This window comes from Chelonia mydas, chromosome 2 (assembly GCF_015237465.2).
Source record: "Chelonia mydas isolate rCheMyd1 chromosome 2, rCheMyd1.pri.v2, whole genome shotgun sequence".
In the NCBI taxonomy this organism is placed as follows: Eukaryota; Metazoa; Chordata; order Testudines; family Cheloniidae; genus Chelonia; species Chelonia mydas.
This window is the reverse complement of record NC_057850.1, coordinates 151,399,412-151,421,859: the sequence shown is the minus strand read 5'-3', so window position 1 is coordinate 151,421,859 and position 22,448 is coordinate 151,399,412. Positions and strand designations below refer to the sequence as shown.

Here is a 22,448-nt window from a genome sequence, read left to right as displayed (position 1 = left end):
GTACACAGCCAAATGAACAGACCACAAGGAGATGTGTGGGTCCCCCCTCCCGACCGTCCCAACGTGATCAACGTTCCACGTTTGAAATGCTGGCGGGGAGGGTATGATTCATTGCCCTCCTTCCCTTCCCCCCCTTGCCAGCTAGTAGAATCTGGCTGTGTTGATAGATGGCGGGCGAACAATGTCAAAACTCGCCTGTAAATAGGGTGACCGGATCGCAAGAGTGAAATATCAGGACATATTGGGTGAGCGGGGGCGGGGAGAGAAGAGAGCCACACAGCTCCCCTGCCCTGCATCCCCTGAACCCACTGTGCCCACAACCCCCCCACATTTGACACAAATGCACAGTGCTGTGCACACCACCACCCCTGCCCAGCGCCCCCCGGCCACAGCCCCACCACAGCTGCTCAGCATCCCACACAGAACACCCCCACTCGCTAGTTTCCCAATACACACAGATTTCTCCTCCCTCCCTCCCTCCCAGTGCCCTTCCCCACAGCCCCTCCACCACAACTAAACAATGCCCCACACAGAGCCCACTGCCCAACGCCCTGACACACACACATCTCTCCCACTGCCCAGCACCCTCCAACAGGCCCCCACTGCCGAGCACTCCAAAACACACAAACCTCCCCCACTGCCCAGTGCCCTCCACATCCTCACAGCCCAGCACCCCCCCCCCCCACACACACACCTCCCAGTCACTTACCATCACACCCTGCCCGCTTCCCTGGCCGCACTCTCCAGCCCTGCTGGGAGGTCTCTGGCTCCTAGGGTCACAGCAGCAGGGGGAAGGGGATCTCCGCTCTCCATGTGCTGTGCTCGCCACAAGTGCAAGCTCCGTAGTGCCCATTGGCCAGGAAAAGCGCCAATGGGCGCTACCGGAGCCGCGGAGCAGGGCTTGCAGGCGCCGGCAGCACGCAGAGACCATAAGAGCCAGCAGATCCCTCTGGCTCTTAGGGTTGGATCTCGCCGGGTCAGGGGCACAAGGATATTTTTCACCCTAGGTCAGGGGGCAATCTGGGCTCAGCTGCGTCCTCTGCAACCCCCCCACCCCCACGGGACAGGGGCACGGAGCCCTCACGCGTCACCGCCCCCTGCCCCAGTGGGACACGGGCATGGAGCCCTTGCATGCCGCCAGCCCACGCCCCCCCCAAGGGACACTGGCACAGAGCCCTCGCGCACTGCCCCCCTCCCCAAGCAGGACATGGGCACAGAGCCCTCGCGCCCCTCCAGTGGAACACGGGCCCGGAGCCCTCGCATGCCCCCCTCAGCCGCCACCCCGTCCTGAGCGCTTTTAGAGTGGTCAAAGGACGTCCTGACGGATGTGGGGTCGGGACGCGAGACAAATGTGTGCACGGTGTTTCCCCGTGTGCGCAGGGTTTAGAATCTGTGTGCGTGTGCACACACGCGCACAGCTTAGAGGGAACAGTGCTTCCAATCATTTGGTACAGAGGCTGATTTAAACAATAAGTTACATAGCACAGTTAGGAGCTCTGCAATTTCATATCTGAGTTTGTTCAGAACTCTTTGATTAATACCATCTGATCCTGGTAACTTATTACTGTTTAATTTATCAATTTGTTCTGAAACCTCCTCTATTGACACCTCAGTCTGGGACAGTTCTTCAGATTTCAGAGTAACAGCCGTGTTAGTCTGTATTCGCAAAAAGAAAAGGAGTACTTGTGGCACCTTAGAGACTAACCAATTTATTTGAGCATGAGCTTTCGTGAGCTACAGCTCACTTCAGATTTGTCACCTAAAAAGAATGGGTCAGGTGTAGGAATCTTCTTCATCCTCTTCAGTGAAGACCAATGCAAAGAATTCATTTAACTTCTCTGCAACGGCCTTATCGTCCTTGAGTGCTCCTTTAGCACTTTGTTCGTCCGTGATTGTTTGGCAGGCTTCTTGCTTTCCATGTACTTACACATTTTTTTGCTGTTAGTTTTTGAGTCTTTTGCTAGTTGCTCTTCAAATTCTTTTTTGACCTGACTAATTATACTTTTACACTTGACTTGCCAATGTTTATGCTCCTTTCTATTTTCCTCAGTAGGATTTGACTTCCAATTTTTAAAGGATGCCTTTTTGCCTCTATCCCCACTCCATTCACTTTGTTGTTTAGCCCATTGTGGCACTTTTTTGGTCTTCTTACTATGTTTTTTAATTTGGAGTATACATTTAATTTGAGCCTCTCTTATAGTGTTTATAGTGAGATGCTTTAGATAATTTAATGGCAAATTGGGGACCAGAAATATCTGTAAATTCCTTGAATGCTATGTTGTAGTTCTCTTGGTCCCAGGATATTATAGAGACAAGGTGGGTGAGGTAATATCTTTTATTGACCCAACAATTTCCCAGCCCTGAAGCAGAGCTCTGTGTAAACTCAAAGCTTCTTTCTCTCACCAACATAAGTTGGTCCAATAAAAGATATTACCTCACCCACCTTGTCTCTGTAAATCCCTTGTAAAGCATTGGGAATAATCACACAATTATTGGGAATAATCACACAATCAATCAGTCATAACAACTGGCAAAAAGAATCCCTTTTTGGGCAGAAACTTTCAGGGCTGGATTGCACCTGACCCCGCAGAGGAAGATAAGGGGGAATAGAGTACAAGGATCCTTCCTCTCACCTCTTTGTGGCTCAGGTAAGGCCAGGAACAATGACAGCCCTGACAATCCCCTGAACACAAGGACCGCTCCAGCCTAAAACCGCTGCCAATGCTAGCTCCCCCAAAGGAGACAGGGCCTTGACTACGTGTGGCAGAGCTGATCCCTCATGATGGGGAGGAATGAACATATTACACCCAGTCTTGGACTGTGGCAGCTGTTGTGCTCACACAAGGCCTTGTGCCTGCTTGATTTGTATGCGATTATGTTGCTTCAAATATCATGTAAAGCTGGAAATCAAATTGGGTGCTCTTAGCCTAAAATGCCATGAATCAGAAGGATATTTCATCCTCTAGTTAACCCGTGTAACTGGTTACCTGCAAGTCCTCTTCAACATACTGACAAATATTCACATATCCTTAGTAGCTTTATTAATTACCAAACCCTTACCCATTAGATTAATATTGTTCCTTTCCTTGTACTTACCTTTGTAGCTCCAACTTTAAGTTCTCCGCTTCATTCTTACTTTGCTCTGTCATGATTTGAAATTGCAGTACATCAGTGCTGATTTCAGGTGCCAGCAAAACACGCAGAGTGGAAGTTTAATCTTGAAGTTGTGTGTTTCAACTGGACATTTACCATTGCTAAGGCTAAGATTTTGTCATGGTTATTTTTAGTAAAAGTCACGCACAGGTCACGGACAATAAACAAAAGTTCTCAGACGCCGTGTCCTCTCTGTGACGCCCCCAGCCGCTTGCCCAAGGCATTCCCCTTCCCCCACATGAGGCTGTCGCCCGTTGCTGGAACCTTGTAGGGGGCCCTCTGTCGCAGGAACCCTGCCAGGGCCCCGCTGACTGCCAGCTCCAGAGTCCTGCCCTCCCTGGGGCTGAAGCAGAGAATGTCACAGAGGTCTCTGGAGGTCATGGATTCTGTGACTTCCATGACTCCCATGACATAAATGTAGCCTTAACCATTGCCTTTTATGCTTTTACATGCTCTTCATGTCAGTCCTAGTGCTTGTTGTGACCGATTATAATGAATGGTGAAAGAGGAGCTTGACGATAGGCAATGCAAGCTGGGTACATGGATTTACATAAGGTTTAGAATTTATTTAAGAACTTACAAATATAATTCCTCCAAAACTTTCACTTCCTATGACTCAAATGGTATATACAACTTCTAATTCATAGACTTTAGGACCAGAAGGGATAATTGTGTCTGACCTCTTGCATAACACTAGCCATAGAACCTCACACATAATCTCTGCAGCAAGTCCATAATGTCTAGAATATCTTTTAAAAATATATATCCTTTCTTGATTTGAAAAAATGTGATGAAGCTTCTTAAGCCTCTCACTGTAATGCATCTTTGCCAGACTGCAGGTAATTCTTGTAGCCTTTGTTTACTCTTTCCAATTTTTAAACATCCTTTTTTATGTGTGAACACCAGAACTGGACCCAGGATTCCAGTAATGGTCTCACTAATGCTGCATACAAAGGTAATGCCATCTCCCTACTTCTAATGATATTCCCCTGCTTATAGATCCAAGGATTGTGTTCACCCTTTTAGCTACAGGATCACACTGGAAGGTCATGTTCATCTTTTATATACCATCCCCGCCTAAGTCCTTGCCAGGACACACTCCCTCATCCTATAAAAGTGACCTACGTTTTTAGTTCCTAGATGTATAACCTTCAATTTGGCTGTTTTAGAACACATGATGTTCCAGTAAGCCTACCTTACCAAGCCATCCAGGTCAGCCTGTATAACTGATCTGTCTCCACTGTTATTTACCACTCCACCATTTTTTGTGTTACCTGCAAACAATTACCTGTTACTAGTAGTGAGATATATTTTCTTCTAGAGCAGTGAGAAAGATATTGAACAGCACTGGGCTGAGAACAGATCCCTGCAGGATCCAACTAGAAGGGCCTTCCTTGGATGGCAATTCCATATTTACAATTATGTTTTGCAGTCTATCAGTTAAACAGTTTTTAATTGATTTAATGTGGGCTACATTGGGTTTTATGAAGGTCATGTGGGACTAAGTCAAAAGCCTTACAGAAATCTAAGTAGCTTATATCAATGCACTTACAGTTACCAACAAACTTGTAATCTCATTCAAAAACAAAGTAAAGTTTGTCCAAAAGGATTTATTTTCCATAAAATCATATTGATTCGTATTAATTCTGCTACCATCTTTTAATCCGTTACTGATTACATCCCCTATCAGCATTTCCATGATTTTGTCCGGGACTTATGTCAGGCTAATCTGTCTGTAGTTTCCTGAGTCTTCCCATTTACCCTTTTAAAATATTGGCATGGCATTAGCTCTTTTCTAGTCCTGTGGTACATCCTTAGTCTTCCAAGATCTGTTAAAAGTCAATGCTAATGGTTCAGAGAGTTGCTTGGCCAATTCTTTTAATACTCTTTGACATGACTTATCTGGTCTTATAGATTTTTAAAATTTTAACTAGTTGTTGTTTAACATCCTCCCTAGTTACTGAGAGAACAGAAAGATATGCTTACATCATCCTGCTTTTTTCCAAATACAGAACAAAAATAATTATTGAATACTTCTGCCTTTTCTATTGCATGATTGACAGTTTTACCATTCATCTGGTTTTGAACGAATACCACTGGTAGGATTTAGTTTGTTTCTGATATGTGTAAAGAACTAGTTTTTATTTTCTGTGAGAGGGTGTTCTCGTGCTTTGTGGGGTATATACTTTAGGAGAGGATTCTATATTTTATACAACTCATTGTTTTGTGTGTGGTGTGATTAGGGGAGTGAAGGTGATACAAATGGAATATGAAAGATCATCTTGTCTTGTGGGGGACATTTTATTTTTCTGTGTGAGCTGCAGCATTTGGTTTGTGTGTTTGTTTTTGTTTGTTTGAATTCCATTCTGGCTCTCTTTTGGGAATCAAAAGGGCATCAAAGATTCCTGACACCTGGGAATCAGTTGGATTGCCTTAACCACCAATTGGCCAGAAAGACAGGGACTAATTGTCCTGGTTTAAGCCTCACCTGACCTCTAATGAAAGCAGAGTCTAGAGCCAATCAGGAACAGAGAGGGGCCAGATAATAGTTCTCCTGTCCGTGAAAGGGGGCAATCAAATATTGGAAGCTATTGGCTTCCTGCTTCTGGATGGTGGGGCTAAAACCTTGGAAGACTGCGGGCTAGAAAACCCCAGCTAGGGAACTGAATTCTGCCTTTGTTTGTTTTGTTTTGGTACATGTCCTCCCAGCTTAGGGGAGGACAAATAAAACTCTTATTCCACCTTTAAGAGGGAGATAGAGCATGCCTATGACTTTTTTTTAAATAGAAGCTAGACCCACTGCTTCGGATGTTGTTTTGATATTGTCCTTTACCCCGCTGGTCATTGATGCCTTTAGCCTCCCTTATCAATTGTCTGTATTTATTAACTGCTGATTTGTACTCATTACTATCAGCTTCCTACTTTTTTCCATATATGTGGTAATGACTGCTTTCACTTCACTTCACTTACCTGGTTGATTTTTTTTTTAACCAAAGAAGCCTTATTTTATGACCGCTGAACTGTGTGTGGGGTGAGGCAAGGGTGTTGGATTTTTTTGGGGTGCCTAACAGAGCATTCTTAAATAACTGCCCATTATTATTAACATTTTTATGTTTAAATTCTCCTCCCACTCAGTTTTGTGTGGGAAACTGGCTTTTTTAAAGCACCAAATGTATATGTTGCTGGTTGGGGACTATATTCTGTCTGCACGTAACTGGTGAAATTAGGTCATGACCACTTGTACCCAGGCAATCATCCCATTTTAGTTGAATGATCAATTCATCTTGATTAGTCAGAACAAGGTTTAATACCCTGAGCTGGTTGTAATATATGTTTGTACAGTGCCTAGCACAATGGGGCCCCAAACTGGTGTGAGGCCTGTAGATACAATGGCAATATGTTAAAATAATAGAAAGAAAATAATAAAACCTATTATTGTATATTTTACATTCTTAGGGTCAAAAAGGTGAGAGAGGCGAAAAAGGAGAGCAAGGGCCACGAGGGCCACCAGGACCACCAGGAAAGTCAGAACTAGAAGAAATGCAGACAGGGATTCAAGGACCCCCTGGGCCCCTAGGAAAACCTGGGCGAGACGGTGAACCTGTGAGTACTGCATCTCTGTTGAAGCCACAAAAATCATCTAGAGAGACCAATATTCATTTATCACACACAGGTGAAGGGCTGATTCTCTACTGCCTTGCACCCTGTGTAGTCAAAGTGGGTGTCTAATCATACCACATCAAAATGGTAGTCCTTTGAACATGTGTCAGTGGTTCTACAAGGTGCCTGACCATGGTGATTCCGGCCCAAAGGGTGTAAAACAGCACAACTGCTGAGGCATCAGCCAAGCTCCTCAAGGATGGCACTTGCATTTTGAGAAATGTTGGATGGACAGGTTGTGTAGCTCCCAAGAAGCATGGTTTATGTATCCCCTGTAGGCTGCAGCTTCTGAATACACAGAGTGTGTTATACTTCACTCTCTCCTTGATCACAAATACATGCCCCCAATTAAATACGTATACAAAATAGTGTACGTGGTAACACAATACAGATCCCAATTCTGTTTTGATATTTTGTCACAGCATGAAATGCTGGCCATTAAGATGCAGTTACTTGTTTTTATCCCCCTTCTTCTACTTTATACATGTTCTATGTACCTTTCTAAAATGGGTGTTTTCTTTTAGGGCATTCCTGGTAAAGATGGCTTGCCAGTAAGTACCTTTTTCATGCATATTTTAGTTCATTGAAGAGAAAGAAACCTATCATGTCTTTGCCAGACTGACACTCAGCTAAGTTTGATCTTAAGCTATACAATGCTGTTTTGCAACCCTGTTCTCAGGAGGCAGCTTTGGTAAACTGCTGCACTACGTTATAATAAAAAGCAAGAAGACTGTAACGTTTCAAAGTGCATCACAGGCATTTGGTACAGACCCCTACCAGACAGGTGACCAGCCTTGACTGATCACGGGTCTGTTTCACATGTACATTACCATGTTTCTAAAGTGATAGATTTCAGAAGTCCTGGAATCTTTCTTCTGTTTTGTGAATACTGTTTAAGGTTGGCAAATAGCTTGAACTAACTCCTTCACCATGATTTATGGCTGTAAAGCTGTGTTTGTAATCATTATGTAAACAAAGGGATGCATTGCAGCCTTCAGTTTCCCAGCTGCTTCTCCCTTCAGTCCCTTTCTTCTAGGCCTTAATAGGGTGTCAGCCTATAGGATCTTGTGTAGCTAGTGATGAAGGGCTCACCTGCTGATTCACGCTGGCTGCCAGACCAGGTTGGCACTTTGTGCTTCAACCCAGGTTTATACAAGAGCTCTCTCAAGGGAGAGGGAACTAGAAGGAAGAAAAGAGGAGCCCTGCATAGACCAACCCTTTGAGAAGCCAAGCTCTGGCAGGAAGTTGTGTTTGCTGCTATTTAAGTTAGTACAAAGGAAACCCCAAGAAGAGGATATACTTGGACCCTTTTCAGTGTATGTACTGTGTTAAGAGCAAGGTGACAACAACATCTGATTACCCGCCCTAAACTACTGCACTCACCCAACTCCCAGCTGCTTCCCCATCTCCTATTCCTAACCTCAGCTGGTACAATCCCTCCTCCACAGCTTCCATCTGCCTTCCCCACCCCCATTCCTCTGTGTCCTCAACTCTGTCACCTTAACTGACCCACACCACCTGCCCTCACTCCCTGGCTCCACCCTGCTCACAGCTACCACATACTCCTGATCACCACTGCTCCTCTGCCCATTTCCCACCTCTTCAATTGCCCTGTTGCTCCTCCCTCCCCTGACTCAAACCTGCCTCCCAGCTCCTGAAACCCACCCAGCCCACTCCCACATTACATTGTCCTAGTGCATTTTTCATCTGCTGTTGTTTGGTGTGATCTTCTTCCATGCTCAGGTGTTCCCCAATGGCTTCTCACCTGTATCATTCTGTCAACCTTCTCCCGTGCTCCCAGGTCTCTGGCTTCTCTCCTAGCTGCCACATTCTATCCACTCTCCCAGAGTCAAGAGTCCCCCAACTCTCTTCTCAGCTGCTGTGACCCATGTGCCCTCTGCAATGCTCTAGTATGATGCATCTTCCAGCTACACTACCTACATGACTTTTCTATTTTTCCACTCCCCACCCTCTGTGCTGTATTTTCCCTACTTCCTCCCATCTGGGTGGGGATATCATCTACCTTATGCACCCCTGTCCTCTTCCAGAAATCCCCCACACAAATGCTAAAAACTTTCTGTTCCTGCCCTCTGTAAACACTCCTCAGGGGAGGGTCACATTTTTATAATAGTCAATACAAATAATCCAGTGGTGAGGGAGTTAATTATTCAGCCCAACAGGCAAGCAAAATGCTTCATCTATCCTCAAATCTCTGTTCATACTCCATGCTCAAAGAAATCTAGTTATTATTGCACAAGGTCAATTCATATTTCGGAGAAATGATTTCTCATTAGAAAAGCTGTACCAGCAGAAGAAGCTGACCTTTTCAGCTTTGCACTATGCTTTCTTGCTCTTAGCATTTAAACTGCAAGCAGAACACATTTTTTAAACAAAAGCTATGACAAAATGTTCTGTGGAAAATGCTTCAATTATATAAAGTAATTAAGAATTTTATTTCTGAGGGAGCAACACTTTAAACACTCTGCATGTTTGGATATGTTTTTCTTTTATAGTTCTCTGTGGTATAAAGAGTCGTATTTCCTCCTTTAGCAATCTTGTTGCAGCTTTACTTATGTTCTGAAACCGTTTTTTCTGTGTGCAGTTAGGCCCCTATCCTGCTAATACTTTCACACACGCTCAACTATGCTACTATGATCAATCACATTGAAATCAATGTACCATTCGCAGTAGTGCAGGAAAGCCCATGTGCAAGTGTTTTCAGGGTTGGGGCCTGAATGCGTAAAAAGCATTTTGCCATAACTATTTAATCACCTGAGAAATCAGTATTAATCACAAAGAAAAAAATGAAATCCTGTGCGTACATTTGATTCTTACTGCATCTAGTTCATGGGTCTTTACAGTTAGCACAGTGCTATCATGGTTAGACTCTGACAGTGCATACGATTAACACACACCATTGTCCAGATTCCTTGGAGAAAAAGGTCACAAATAAACATAAATCTGAGCTTCATTTTCCTCTGGATTTCGTTCCAGAATCTTAGGTTAGCTGGCTAATTCATTGCACTTGATAGCCTTATCCTGCACCACTTAAAATCAATGGGAACTTTGTTATAAACTTCAATGAGCAAAGGCTCAAGCCTTATATAGAACACAGAATCTGCATATTGTACTGGGGGGAAATACACCGTGGGATAGGAGGGTTAGTTGGGGTTTGGGAGTTGACATTTATTAGAACCCTGAGGGTTAAAAGGAAACTTGAGGCCTAATACTGCAAGGTACTATTAGAATACTGCAAGGTACTACATAGTTTCTGTGAGACACTTAGCACCCATTGAACTCAATGGAAATTGAGGGTGCTCAGCATCTTGCAGGATGGGGCTCTAATGATTCCAGTAGGAGATGAGTGCAGTCAGCACCTCATGTTGAGGCATGATGTGAGGCACCTCGAATAGCAGCTTACAGCAGTATATTACTTAAGTATTTCCACAGGAAAATATCCAACTGTCCTCTTCCCTACTGCCCATTACCTTGGTGTGAAATTGAAACTGGTGACCTTCCAATGTCCATTTTGGAAATGGATAATTTAGATCAGGTGAAGACAAAATGTCAGCCTGGAATCTCCCTACTATTATCACATTGAGGAAATGCAGAACAAATAGAGAACTATTCCAAGAGTTCAGGTAATCCTCTACTGTCTTATAAAAGGTCTGCTAATATATTAATCAATCACAGATACATGGGAAAAATCAGGTGAGAACTTTTCACACTCTAGCTTCCTTCCAAATAGACTATAGCAACTTTCCTATGGGCACTTTTTGGTTTTCTAAATATCCATCATTTATAGGAAAGATATTTTAATGGAAAGAAAATATTGAATAAAAATGTCTTTTTAGGGTGAAAGAGGACTTCAGGGATTGCCAGGGTTGAAGGGAGAGGACGGCCTTAAAGGAGAAAAGGTACGTGTCCTATCAGTGTTTAAGAACCAATTGGGTTAGCTACCATTCATCTTTTGCTTTTGTGTTAATTTGATATGTTCTGAAAAGAAATAAAATACAGAAAACACAAGAAGAATTTATGCACCCTTTTCCCCCGCCATGCTTCTATTCAAAGGTAAGTCACAATAAAGCCCTAAGGATTTTGCCAGAAGATGTATAAATATAGCTTATATAAATAGTAAAGCTTTCACAGGAATATGTTAGAGTTGGAGAAGATAAATGTGTAACTCTTAGTAAAAGAAACAAGACACAGTTGGAAAAATTGCAGTGTTATGTGTGCAAGGCCCTTCCTTTTCAGGTTTTACTGATTTCTACCAAAAAAATTCCTGTTTTGTTACTAATTTTCACCTGAATTTTGGAATACTCAAGTACATGAAAATACTGATTATGTTAAGAAAATCCAGTGCATTACATTAGGTAGATATGTTTATGTTCATACTTTAGTCCAAGTGTAAATATGAGGCTGTCAAATAAGTTAATGTAGTAGAAGATACACGCACGCACGCGCGCGTATGTGTTTGTACTGTAAATGTACTATTCATGAAGTAAACCAGGGCATTAAACTGCTTTTACTTTCAATACTCTTACTTTTCTCTTTGTTGCTTTTTCTCTCTCCTCCGATCCTCCAATATTAACCCCAATATTTACCCAGAAGTTAATATTTTGTGCCAATTTTCACCCACTTTAAATTTTTCATAATAAACACCAATCCATTTCTGAGAAATATTAAACAAAAAATGAAGGGCCTTGTATGTGTGACTGTGACTACACTCTGCCAGATAAACTATGTAGGAGATTAGAGTACAGTCCTATTTTAGCCTTGCAAAGTAGACAAAATCAATGTTCACATTTTGAAGTGACTACTCCTGTCTCTGCTGAGCTGAGGGTAGCTAGTGCAGGTGAATCAATTGCTGCATTCCACTTGAAAAATTCAGCCAGCAGTTTAGACAAATGAATCATTAATGTTAACTGGTCAGTGTTTCATTAGCAAGTGTGAAGCTGAACGCAGGTTAAGTTGAACAAGTGGAACTTTATTAAATCCTGTGCATTGCTTTGTCCACGTGGCTGCATTGCTTCCAGCCTAACTCCCCACCTTTCCTGTTTTCGTACTGTCCTTCAATAGGGTGACCAATTGTCCGGTTTTTGACGGGAACACCCGGTCGAAAAGGGACCCTGGCGGCTGCGGTCAGCACTGCTGACGGGGCCATTTAAAAATCCAGTTGGCGGTGCTGTGGAGCTAAGGCAGGCTAGTCCCTACCTTTCCGGGCACTGTGCTGCGCCCCGGAAGCGGCCAGCAGGTCCGGCTCCTAGGTAGGGGGGCCATGGGGCTCTGCGCACTGCCCCCACCCTGAGCATCGGCTCTGCACTCCCATTGGCCAGGAACCGCGTCCAATGGGAGCTGCGGGGGCAATGTCTGCGGGCGAGAGCAGCTTGCAGAGCTGCCTGCCACGCCTCCGGCTAGGAGCTGGACCTGCTGGCCACTTCCAGGATGCAGTGCAGAATCAGGACAGGCAGGAAGCCTGCCTTTGCCCCCCACCCCTGCTGTGCCGCTGACCAGGAGCCGCCACAGGTAAGCCCGTGCCCCAACCCTGATCCCTGATCCCCTGCCCCAGCCCTAAGCCTCTGCAAACCTGGAGCCCCCTCCTATACTGCAAACCCCTCATCCCTGGCCCCAGCCCAGAGCCCCCTCCCACACCCTGAAGCCCTCTGCCTCAGCCTGGAACCTCTTCCTGCACCCCAAACCCCTCATCCCTGGCCCCAGCCCAGAGCACACACCCCCAGATGGAGCCCTCACCCCCTCCTAAACCCCAACCCTTCTGCCCCAGCCCAGAGCCCCAGCCCACACCCCAGCCCTCTGCCCCAGCCCAGTGAAGGGGTGGGAGAGCGAGCCACCGAGGGAGGGAGAATGTACTGAGTGGGGGGCAGGGCCGTGGGGCAGGGGGCTTGGCCTTGGGGAAGAGGCGGGGCTAGAGTATTCGGTTTTGTGTGATTAGAAAGTTGGCAACCCTGCCCTTCAATAACATGGTGTCCCTGGATTCCAATTCCATTAATCATGATACAGTTACAAAAACAAGTCAAACTTCCTAAATCCCTGATGTGAAATACATTCAGACTCAACTCAGGTGGAGTCCAGAGCACTTAGAAAGATGAAATTCACCCCTGACAATGCAGAGCAGGGAGTAGAGCTCCTGGTACCCCTTTCTGCCCCCTGTAGCCATTATTCCAGTCTGGGAGCTAGAATTGCAGCCCCTCCAGGTCGGGGATGCTGGAGCCACTGGATCTGTGTGAATGCAGACCTCTTCGCCTCCTTCCAGACCACCTCGGTGTGCTGGAGCAGAGACCTTTTCTGCTTCAGGCTTTTGTTTCGACCTTCTATTGCTGGAAGCTGACAAAATACCTACAGGCAAATTATCACTTGCAAGTTAAATCTAACTCTGTTGGCAAAAGCCAAATACTTTAATACTCCCATGTGCTGAATTGGCTGCTGAGCAGTCACAGGTCAGCAGAAGCCAATGGAATGAATCTGCTGAATGGCAAATCTGCGGCGCGCTCTCTCTCTCTCTCTCTCTCTCTCTTTCTCTTTCTCTCCTGCTCTGGCTGAGCAGAGGCTAGCTGCAGAAAGGGCAAGCCTCCAAACTGTTGGGAGTATGGCTGGGGAGGAGCTGGTAGCTGGGTGTCCTGCAGAAGTGTGGTATTTGGAGGCTCTGGGTGAAATACTCTTTGGGTCCCACTAGGTGCTAGAGCCCACAGGGCCTTGCAGCTGAGGCACCTTCAGCACATGCCCCTGAGTCACGGTGCACCTACCATGCTATGAAGCACTGAACCAGAACAAAGATGGGTGACCTCAGTGGCCCCACGAGGTGGCAATGATTACATAGTTACAATGAGTGACATTCATCGCTCCCTCCTCACCCACTGTCTGTTGCACAAAGCCTGAGAAAATGGTCTTTGAGCAAGGGCGTACATGGAGGTAGGGGTGAACAGAATTCCCCTCACAACGTCCCACAACAACTCTGGAGCCACTCCGCAACCTCATATTGGTTTCTGGGATGGAACAGTGGCTGTGACCCTGACCCATCTCCTATGCAGTGGTTTGTGGCTATTGAATTCATGTAATTCTGGACACAATGGGCCATCCATATTTGCTGATGCAGAGCTAGCGCAGGCCCCAGCTGCACCACATGCAAAGATCCCTGCATGGCCACTCTGCAGGAGCTCTTGTGGTTCTCCACTGGGGAACTTCTATAACCCCTCTGCTGATGGGTGAATTTCACCTGTTTACAATGGTCGTTTACATTCTGTGTTAGAAAACCTCAAGTCTATATATCCTTCTCAGCTTGGAAAGCTGATTCATGAGTTTCCAGCAAACTAGCTTTAATCACACACATTCCATCTTCAGTTCTTTCCGTGATTCCCAATACAAATATTCAGATGTAGATACTCACCCTGAAGCCAGTCAACCTGTTTTTAGTTAGAATGGTACAAATACAGTAGTAGATTGTTTTAAGATCAAACACCACACATTGTGGCTGTTTACAGTATGCTCCAAGTGAGAGTAATGCGTAACTAAAGGCAAACTAATCCAGCACTGCAACTGCGTTGGTTGGGACTGCTGCTGAGTAGCCATTGTGGCTTTTGTCCATAAGAGCTGAACATCTTAGTAGCTGCAGAGGTAGTGGTCTAAATACGGATCTGAAAGAAAAGGACACCTTCATCTATTCCTGACTAATTCTACAGCCTCAGTCAAAATACTTAACTTTCCTGCCTTTGTTTTCCATCCGTAGCATAGGGATAATACTTACACGTGGTACCTCACAGAAGTGTTAGCGGATGTTAGTTAATTAGCTGATGTTCATAAGGCATTGTTTTACAAGTGCAAAAAATACTCGGAACATACTGAAAAGCATCCAGAAGCCCTAAGACCCTTTTCTGGAGAATTGCTCCTTGGATTTTAATTTTTTTTTTTTTTAATGTTGGCAGCTAAGTACAGCCTCCAGCGTAAGCAGCTAGTCACCCTACCTGCAGCAAAAGGCTGGAAGGATAGGAGATTGTTCCCACTCCCGGTTATATGCAATGAGTTAGTTTTAAGTTTAAAAGTTGCACCAAAAAACCATCTCACTAACCCTGCCCTGTCCAAATTGATATGATTGACTGATTCCTTTCCACGATATGTTTATGGGGTAGGAATGGCCAAAAAATTGTTTTCCTGGTTTACACAAAAATTGCTAAGACTAGCTGTAGCCTAGGAAGGTGGTCAGCATCTCCTAGCTTCTGAGTATGCTTTTAAGGGTGAGTACAGGCTGCAGGATCTATCGGCAAGTCTCTTTGCTGCCATTGTTGTAGAACGGGAAGCCAGAAATTGTTGCATCCTAGAGCAGGTTGGAGAATTGACTGCCCTGCTGGTCGGTTATCAATTGGTTTTGTAACCTTTGGACTGTGAATAGGTAAAGCTGTGAGAGGCACTTCAGAAATGCTTACAAATAGTAGGCTCCTATATAGAACTATGTTCCAAATTTGAGAATTTGTGGGGGTGGGGAGTTGCCCACCCCTCATGATTGTACAGTGGTAAAAACTGCACAAAACCAAATACAAACATTGGCTCGTGCTAATACTGTAACCTCTGTTTAAAAAGAGCATATGGCATCAGAGCAAATAAACAGGAGCTGTAAGAGTGCATGGCTGCAAACAATGAGAATAGCCCCAAACTAATTAAATACTGGCACTATGGATATGAATATGGAAAAAAAAATGAAAGGTGTATATGGGAAAGAACATTTGAAGAGTATCCCTATAGAAACCACTTGACAAAACTGTATAGAAGCAAAGAAACAAATGAATAAATGCATTTAGTGACAGGTCAAAAACAGCCAACCTCTTTGCTTTGTTGTGACTGTGATGCAGTTGAAATTCTGATTCCTGACATATGATTCTCCTAATTAATAAAAACATAGCTAAGTTCACAATAGAAATGGGAGCAGAGGGAGATGCAATTCCAGATGACGATTCAGAATAATTAAAGAAAAGCTCAGAACGCTAGGGCTTGGCTGTCTGAGATTATGGGGCACCTAACTGCTGTGTCTGCTTCTTGAAGAACACATGCTGACAGTAGGAGCATTTTTCCTACTTCTGCTACAGAATATGAAGGCAGATCACATCCTGCAGCCCCATAGAGTCAGAATGGGTGGGCAGTGGCACATATGATATAGCCCCCACAAAAAACTCATAGAAGTGGACGCATACACTTATTATCTCACAAAAGGCAGTATGGCCTAGTAGGCAGGAGCACTGGATTTTGGGACTCAGAAGACCTGGGTGTCTATTCCCAGCTTGGCCGCTGGTCTGCTGGGTGTCTTTGGAAAGTCACTTTTCCCACGCTGAGCCTACATTTTCCCATCTGTCAAATGGGGGATAATGATACTAATCTTCTTTGTAAAGCACTTTGAGATTTACTGATGAAAAGGCTAGATAAGAGCAAGCTTTTATTCAGGGCCGTTCCTCAGTCATATGCAGCTGCATAGGGCACCCGAAAATTTGGGGCACCCCTGGGTCTTAGTGTCCACCTACCTCCCTCTTCCTATCCTGTTCGGACCCTTCCTGCAGGCTCCCACAGCTAGCTGCTGCAGCCTGGTCAGTCTTCCTCTGTAGGGGATCTAGTCACTTAAAAGTGGAAAAAGCTTCCAACCTATTTGCACAACACTGAAACTGTTAAAGAGCCGTTCAAGTGGTAATGAAGCCATTTAACAGGCATTTGCCAACCCCAGGTATATACTGTCAGTTTCTGAATTTACTGACAAAAACAGTCGTGCATTACTGTAATATTTACTCCGAACATGTTAGTCTACAGGACCTTAGTTTAAAATTTGCTTTAAAAATATTTCATTAGTGTGTTGCTGAAGATTATAAAATTACTTGCATAGATTTTTAGATGCACAATCTGAGTATTCATCTTTAGCCTTAAATGCTTGGATCTTCAGACATATAGTTTTTTAAATAAATCCTTCAAAAGTTTGAAGGATACACATTTTAATTACTATAGTACAAAAAACTTGCTTCCAAAGTCTTCCTGTCCTTTCTGTCCATCCCTTTGTCCCTTCACCTCCCTGTTGAAGACAGCCCTTAAAGGGACAACACCCCTTTCCTGCCAGATAGCTGGACAAACAAGTTTCCCTTTCTTTACTTCTGACTATTTGATGAACTAGTTTCAAGAGGTTTCCGAGTAGTAGCAGTGTTAGTCTGTATTCGCAAAAAGAAAAGGAGTACTTGTGGCACCTTAGAGACTAACCAATTTATTTGAGCATAAGCTTTCGTGAGCTACAGCTACTTTAGTAAGATACAAAATCCTTTGTTATGCCTAAAATCTTTGGAAACATATGTTTTAAAGTTGGTGAAATTTCATAAATATGTCTATTGTTATGGAGATCGCACAAAATAATTTTTTTTCTAAAAGCAGTGAACATTGTTATGAACACACTAAACCTCTGTGACTGATTAATTTAAAATAATATCTTTGTTTCAGTGAGTTAAATATGTAGTAATCTGGAATGATTACTTTTATTAAGGCTTAAGAGTACATTTAAAATATAAAATCACCTTAGAAATACTGATTAAGAAAATGTAAAACAGAGAAGAGCTGCATCATGTATTCCCTAATATTTAATGTTATATTCAGCAGGACAGCTGACTTGCCCTTACTACAAAGTTTTTGCAAATAAATCTCTGACAAACTTCAGGGTGTATCAAAAAAACCTGTGACTGACATTTTTTATTCCCAAGTTTAGTGCTTTTAATTAGGTACCTTCTGCATGTCCAGTCTGTACCTTCTGGCATGCGGTGGAAAACACGCTCCATTTTCTTTAGAAAGAAATTGCAGAAGAGTGTTTTTTTCAAATGTCATTTGCTTCATTTGGGTTCAGGGATTTGGCTGAAAGGGTGTGATCAGGGAGGGGGAGAGAAGAGAGGAGGGAGACAGTGGGGAGGGGGTGGGGCCTGGGCAGAGTGGGGGCGGGGCCAGGAGCAGAGCTGGGGTGGAGTATGGGCAGGGCCACAGGGAGAACAGGTGGGCTAGGGAACTAGCCTTCCCAAGCGGCAGCTTCACCCATCATGCAGGTAAGAGCAGGTCGGCTCCCACACACCCAGCACGTGCTGCAGTCTCCTTAGGCAGGGGCCATATTCACAGAGCCGAATATGTCTGCGCCGCACATTCTGTGTGAGGGAGAGGGTATGGGGGGTCTCTGCGGGGAACTGTGACTCTCTGCCGCCGTGAGGTGGGCTGGGCGGCTCGGTATCCTTTTCTGCCTTGTCCATTCCCCCGACCCCACCCCACCCCAGGCTGTGAGGCCGGGCTGCTGTCGGGCATAGGGGCAGCAGTTTAATAATACTGCATAAATCCTAAGGACGGCTCTGGTTTTATTATTATTAGACGTTGAGATGGACCTCCCAGGAGCGGAGAAAGAGGGTGACAGACCGTCAGCTTCCCTTACACATACACACACATCAGCAGTAACAAGTAGATAGCAAGGCCAAACTCGTATGGAAACCTCAACCCATGCACTTGCGCTTTTAGGGACCGTAGGTTTGGGTTCATGAATGCAACAAATTTCAAAGCCAAGCACAGTTTGAGTGAATATGAGGTTCAAAGTGAATATTTCACATTCCTCCATCTACCTCAGCATTTTCAATGTGTCAGTCCACATAGTACATAGACACCAGTGACAGGCAAGTGTATATTACCTGCAGTCACAAACAAGGGGTGTGTAAGACTCCTACAACTGACATAAATGGAGAGCTAATATTTGGCCTAAAAAACTGTACCTCAAGTATTCTTAACATTGAAATTGATTGCTTGAATCTGGACTGTGTAATTTTCAGTTATTATAACATGATGTTTTTCAAACACCGATAAAGACACATTCTTCTCCCCCCCAAAGAATTCATAATCCAAGGGCCAAATCCTGCTCAGTTCTGTGAAATACAAGGCAAGAGTGGAGAAGCAGGGAAAGATAAATTATGAAAGGCTTTCAATTTGTAGTAGAAGCTGTGAAGAAGGGGGAGCCAGTGGAGGAATGGAGGTTCTGGTATGATCATAACAGGCCAGGAAGAGGATCTTAGGAGCTGTACTTTGAATGGACCTCAGGGAAGGGTGAGGTGCGTGTCAGCAAGGCCAGAGAGGAGCAGGTTATAGTAGTCAGGAGGGGAAATGCTAAGGGCCTGAACAGGAGCTTTAGCTGTGTGGGCAGTGGGAAAAAGTACATTAGATAAATCACAAGACTGTAATTTTGGAAAGGCTGTGAAGGAGAGTAGTAATGTTGAGAAGGGAGGTATCTCCCCTTTTTGCATATGATATGCATAAAGAATGAAATTGATGCTAAAATATACTTTTGATAAAGAATTAAACCCCTGTCTCACAATTGGCACTGCTAATACAATTGTAAATTTGTTTGAGAAGCTAGAGATGGAAAAGACCTTTCATGACATCCTCTCTCTGCCAATGCAGGGTTATTTCCTAGAGTACACTGCCAAGTGCTTTGTTCAGTCTTAGTAGTTTTACTTTACCCTAATGATCATTTCTCTTGGGAGTTTATTTCACAAATTAATACATCTCACATCCCTTTCTAGCATTTAAACAATAGTCTTGTGTTAGTTTTTGTTTCTATAAACTTGAAAAATACAGTTAGGTCTAAGGAAGCTAGCTACGGCAAACCAAGCTAACACAGTGTCATGAAACATGCTAAAATGTGGTCTGAAATATTCACTGCTTCATATTTGTTCTTCTTCTAGGGTGAGACCGGTGTGGGACTGCCAGGACCACCAGGACTTCCAGGCCCTCCCGGCCCATCCGCTCCATTCAGAGGATTTGTGAGTTTCTGAGGCTATCTGAGATTTAGCTCTGCTTGTCTTGTCCCTTAGCACAGAGTGAGGTAAAACTTAACAACGAGGGGCAGTCTGGGGAAATAACCATGTAGCCAATGTGTATAAATGGTCAAAAAGTGTACACACAATAAAGCAAACACACATTAATACATAACTGACTTAGGCCTGTATTCCAATCAGCACATACCCATTACATGCCTAAGTTGGAAGTGGGCAAATGTGCGCTTGTTCTTTTGCAAAAGCATTTCTAAAGATGTGAGCCATAATACTTAGAAGAAAATATAAATGAGATGTTCTCAAAAGACACCTGTATTAGACATTTTAAAATTTGAAAAAAGAAAAGGAGTATTTGTGGCACCTTAGAGACGAACCAATTTATTTGAGCATAAGCTTTCGTGAGCTTTAAAATTTGAATTACTCATTTCCTCCCATGCCCTAACACAGGGATGTTTTGACAATCATTTGTATTTGCTGTTAAATAGAAAAGCATATGTTCTTAGGATGGTGAAGTTCTCTTTTTCAGTACTCAGGAATGAGGAAGTGCAAAAGAGTGATCCAGATTGCACTCTCATCTGTACGCATGCCTCTCCTATAGGTCTCACAGAAAGTCATGCACATGCTGCCAAAGAGCGAATGAGGCCCAAGGTTTTGATTGCACTGGCAGTAACTGGTTTCACCCAGAGATAAAGCTAGTTGTGGTTTCCATTGAAGTCAATGGTAGTTCTGTGTTTACAAGATATCATGTCTGTTAAGATAAAACTGGGCTCATTGTGTATTAAAATTTGTATTTAACGATATAATTTGTAAAATATGTTATAAGAACCTTAACTTTTGGATTGCCTGGCCCAGAGCCTGGCTGTGGGTCAGGAGCACACAGAGCAACTCAGGAAGTGGTCACAAAAGTGACACCAAGCCATCTTTGTGCTCACCTGACCATGGGCCTACTGCACACCAACTCATTTCTCTGGCATGAGACAGAGCAGCTCAAGAGTTACGTGAATGTACCCCAGCTGATGACAACCCCAAGGGACTGATAATGCTGCTGGGGATCACTAGGGCATGGTGACGCCCCAGGCCATTCCTTTCCCCCCAGATTGGCCTCAGCAAACAGGGTGCCCTATGTGTGCTATGTAGGCTCTTCATCTCAAGAGGATCACCCTTGATCCTCATATTGCCTGCTACAATATCTTTCTGGCCATTTTATGCTGGGGTGCAGTGCAAAGAGGCTGGAGTGGATCCAGAATCTGCACCCCTGACTTCTGAGTATTTATATAGTAAGTTTGCCATTATATTAGCATCAACGTTTATATCTGAGACACAAGGTGGGTGAGGTAATATCTTTTATTGGACAAATTTTGTTGGTGAGAGAGACAAGCTTTTGGGCCTCACAGAGCTCTTCTTCAGGTCTGGGAAATGTACTCAGTGTCACAGCTAAATGTAAGCAGGGGAATAGTCCCGCTCTTGTGGGGAACTTTCCTGGTTTCTGCACTACCCCGGTGAAGTGGGCTAGCGAAAGGATCTGAGTCCTCGCTCCCACTTCCTTTACCCAGTGGCCTCCCTGCCCTTGAGGACTCCCCTTCCACTCTGCTGTCTGGCAGAGTTCTCATAACCCCAACAAGGCTGGGCCCAGGATTCCTGGGGAGCTTGACCCCCAACCCTGCTATAGTCACCTGGGACAGGGGCTAGGGTGTCCCCACTCCGGGGTACTCTCTCTGCACGGGGCACTTCTCTGACCCACTGACCATTACATACAAGTTAAAGCAAATGCAAGTTATTTAATCAACAATTAATTTTAAAAAGAATAAGGAAAAATGGGAAAGGTTAAAGGAAACACATCACCCTGCTCTGTGGCAGGGAACATCACAAACAGTGTCTCTGGAACGTCCGGGCAGTTCACAGTCTGCTTCTTTTAAGTCCCAGGCCTTCTTCTCAGGCCCTGGCTGTGCTGCAGGGATGCTGTGGGTTGGACACTTGCTCTGGTGGTGGCCACACGCTCTCAGGCTCTAAGTGGTTGGACCCTTCTTCCCAGTGTCGCCCCCGCCCTGTCGGGGTTACGATCCAAGCCTGGCCTGCAGAGCCCCTTGGCTGAGGCGTCTCCCTGTGCTGGGCCCGCTGCCCCCTCGTTCTCCCCAGCTGCTCACCGCACCCAGCTCCGGACTGCTCCAGCCCCAGCTGCACCACTCGGTCTCTGCACTACTGCTGCTCTGCCTCCAGCTCCCTGGGCTGGTTCTTTGGCCCCTCTGGCTCTGGTTGCTGCAGCTCTGCTCCCAGGACAGGGCTGCTCTGCAGGCTGCTTCTGTGACTCTGCTCCCAGCACTGACCTGCTTCGTGGGCTGCTTTTCTGGCCCCTCTGGCTCTGGTTGCTGCAGCTCTGCTCCCAGGGCAAGTCTGCTCTCTCTGGGCTGTGCCTCTGGCTTTGGGGCTGCAGCTCTGCTCCCAGGACAGGGGCTGCTCTCTCTGGGCTGCTTTTCTGGTCCCTCTGGATCTGGCACAGCTCTGCTCTCCAGCTCAGCTTGGCCCCTGCTTTCTCCTTAGCTCGGCCCCACCCTGTCTGACCCAGGCAAATCCAGCTCACACAGAGGACGGGCCCTCCCTGGCCTCCTGACTCCCTGATTAGCCTGCCCGCCCTGTCATTCGGGCTGACCTGGAGCATTGGCCTCTCCCCATTGTTCCTGGGGTCTGTCAGTCTCAGGGTCCTGATTCCCCATTGACCCTTCCCCCTTTTTAATACTGGGAGCTAGCAACTAAAACACCCCCACTGAATGTTAGTAAGGGGGCAACCGTCCCCTTACATAAATACATGGTGGA

General features: G+C 45.0%; 1 protein-coding gene across 9 annotated transcripts in view; it reads left to right on the top strand.

Moving 5' to 3' along the window:
* Positions 1-22,448, top strand: part of COL15A1 (collagen type XV alpha 1 chain) — a 275,000-nt gene that overhangs the window by 132,069 nt on the left and 120,483 nt on the right. For all 9 annotated transcript variants that reach the window (XM_043540351.1, XM_037889859.2, XM_043540354.1 and 6 more), the window contains 4 exons: positions 6,610-6,756; positions 7,338-7,364; positions 10,668-10,730; positions 19,548-19,625. In XM_043540351.1, the coding sequence (XP_043396286.1) occupies positions 6,610-6,756; positions 7,338-7,364; positions 10,668-10,730; positions 19,548-19,625 (315 nt within the window). The remainder of the gene's footprint in view (positions 1-6,609; positions 6,757-7,337; positions 7,365-10,667; positions 10,731-19,547; positions 19,626-22,448) is intronic.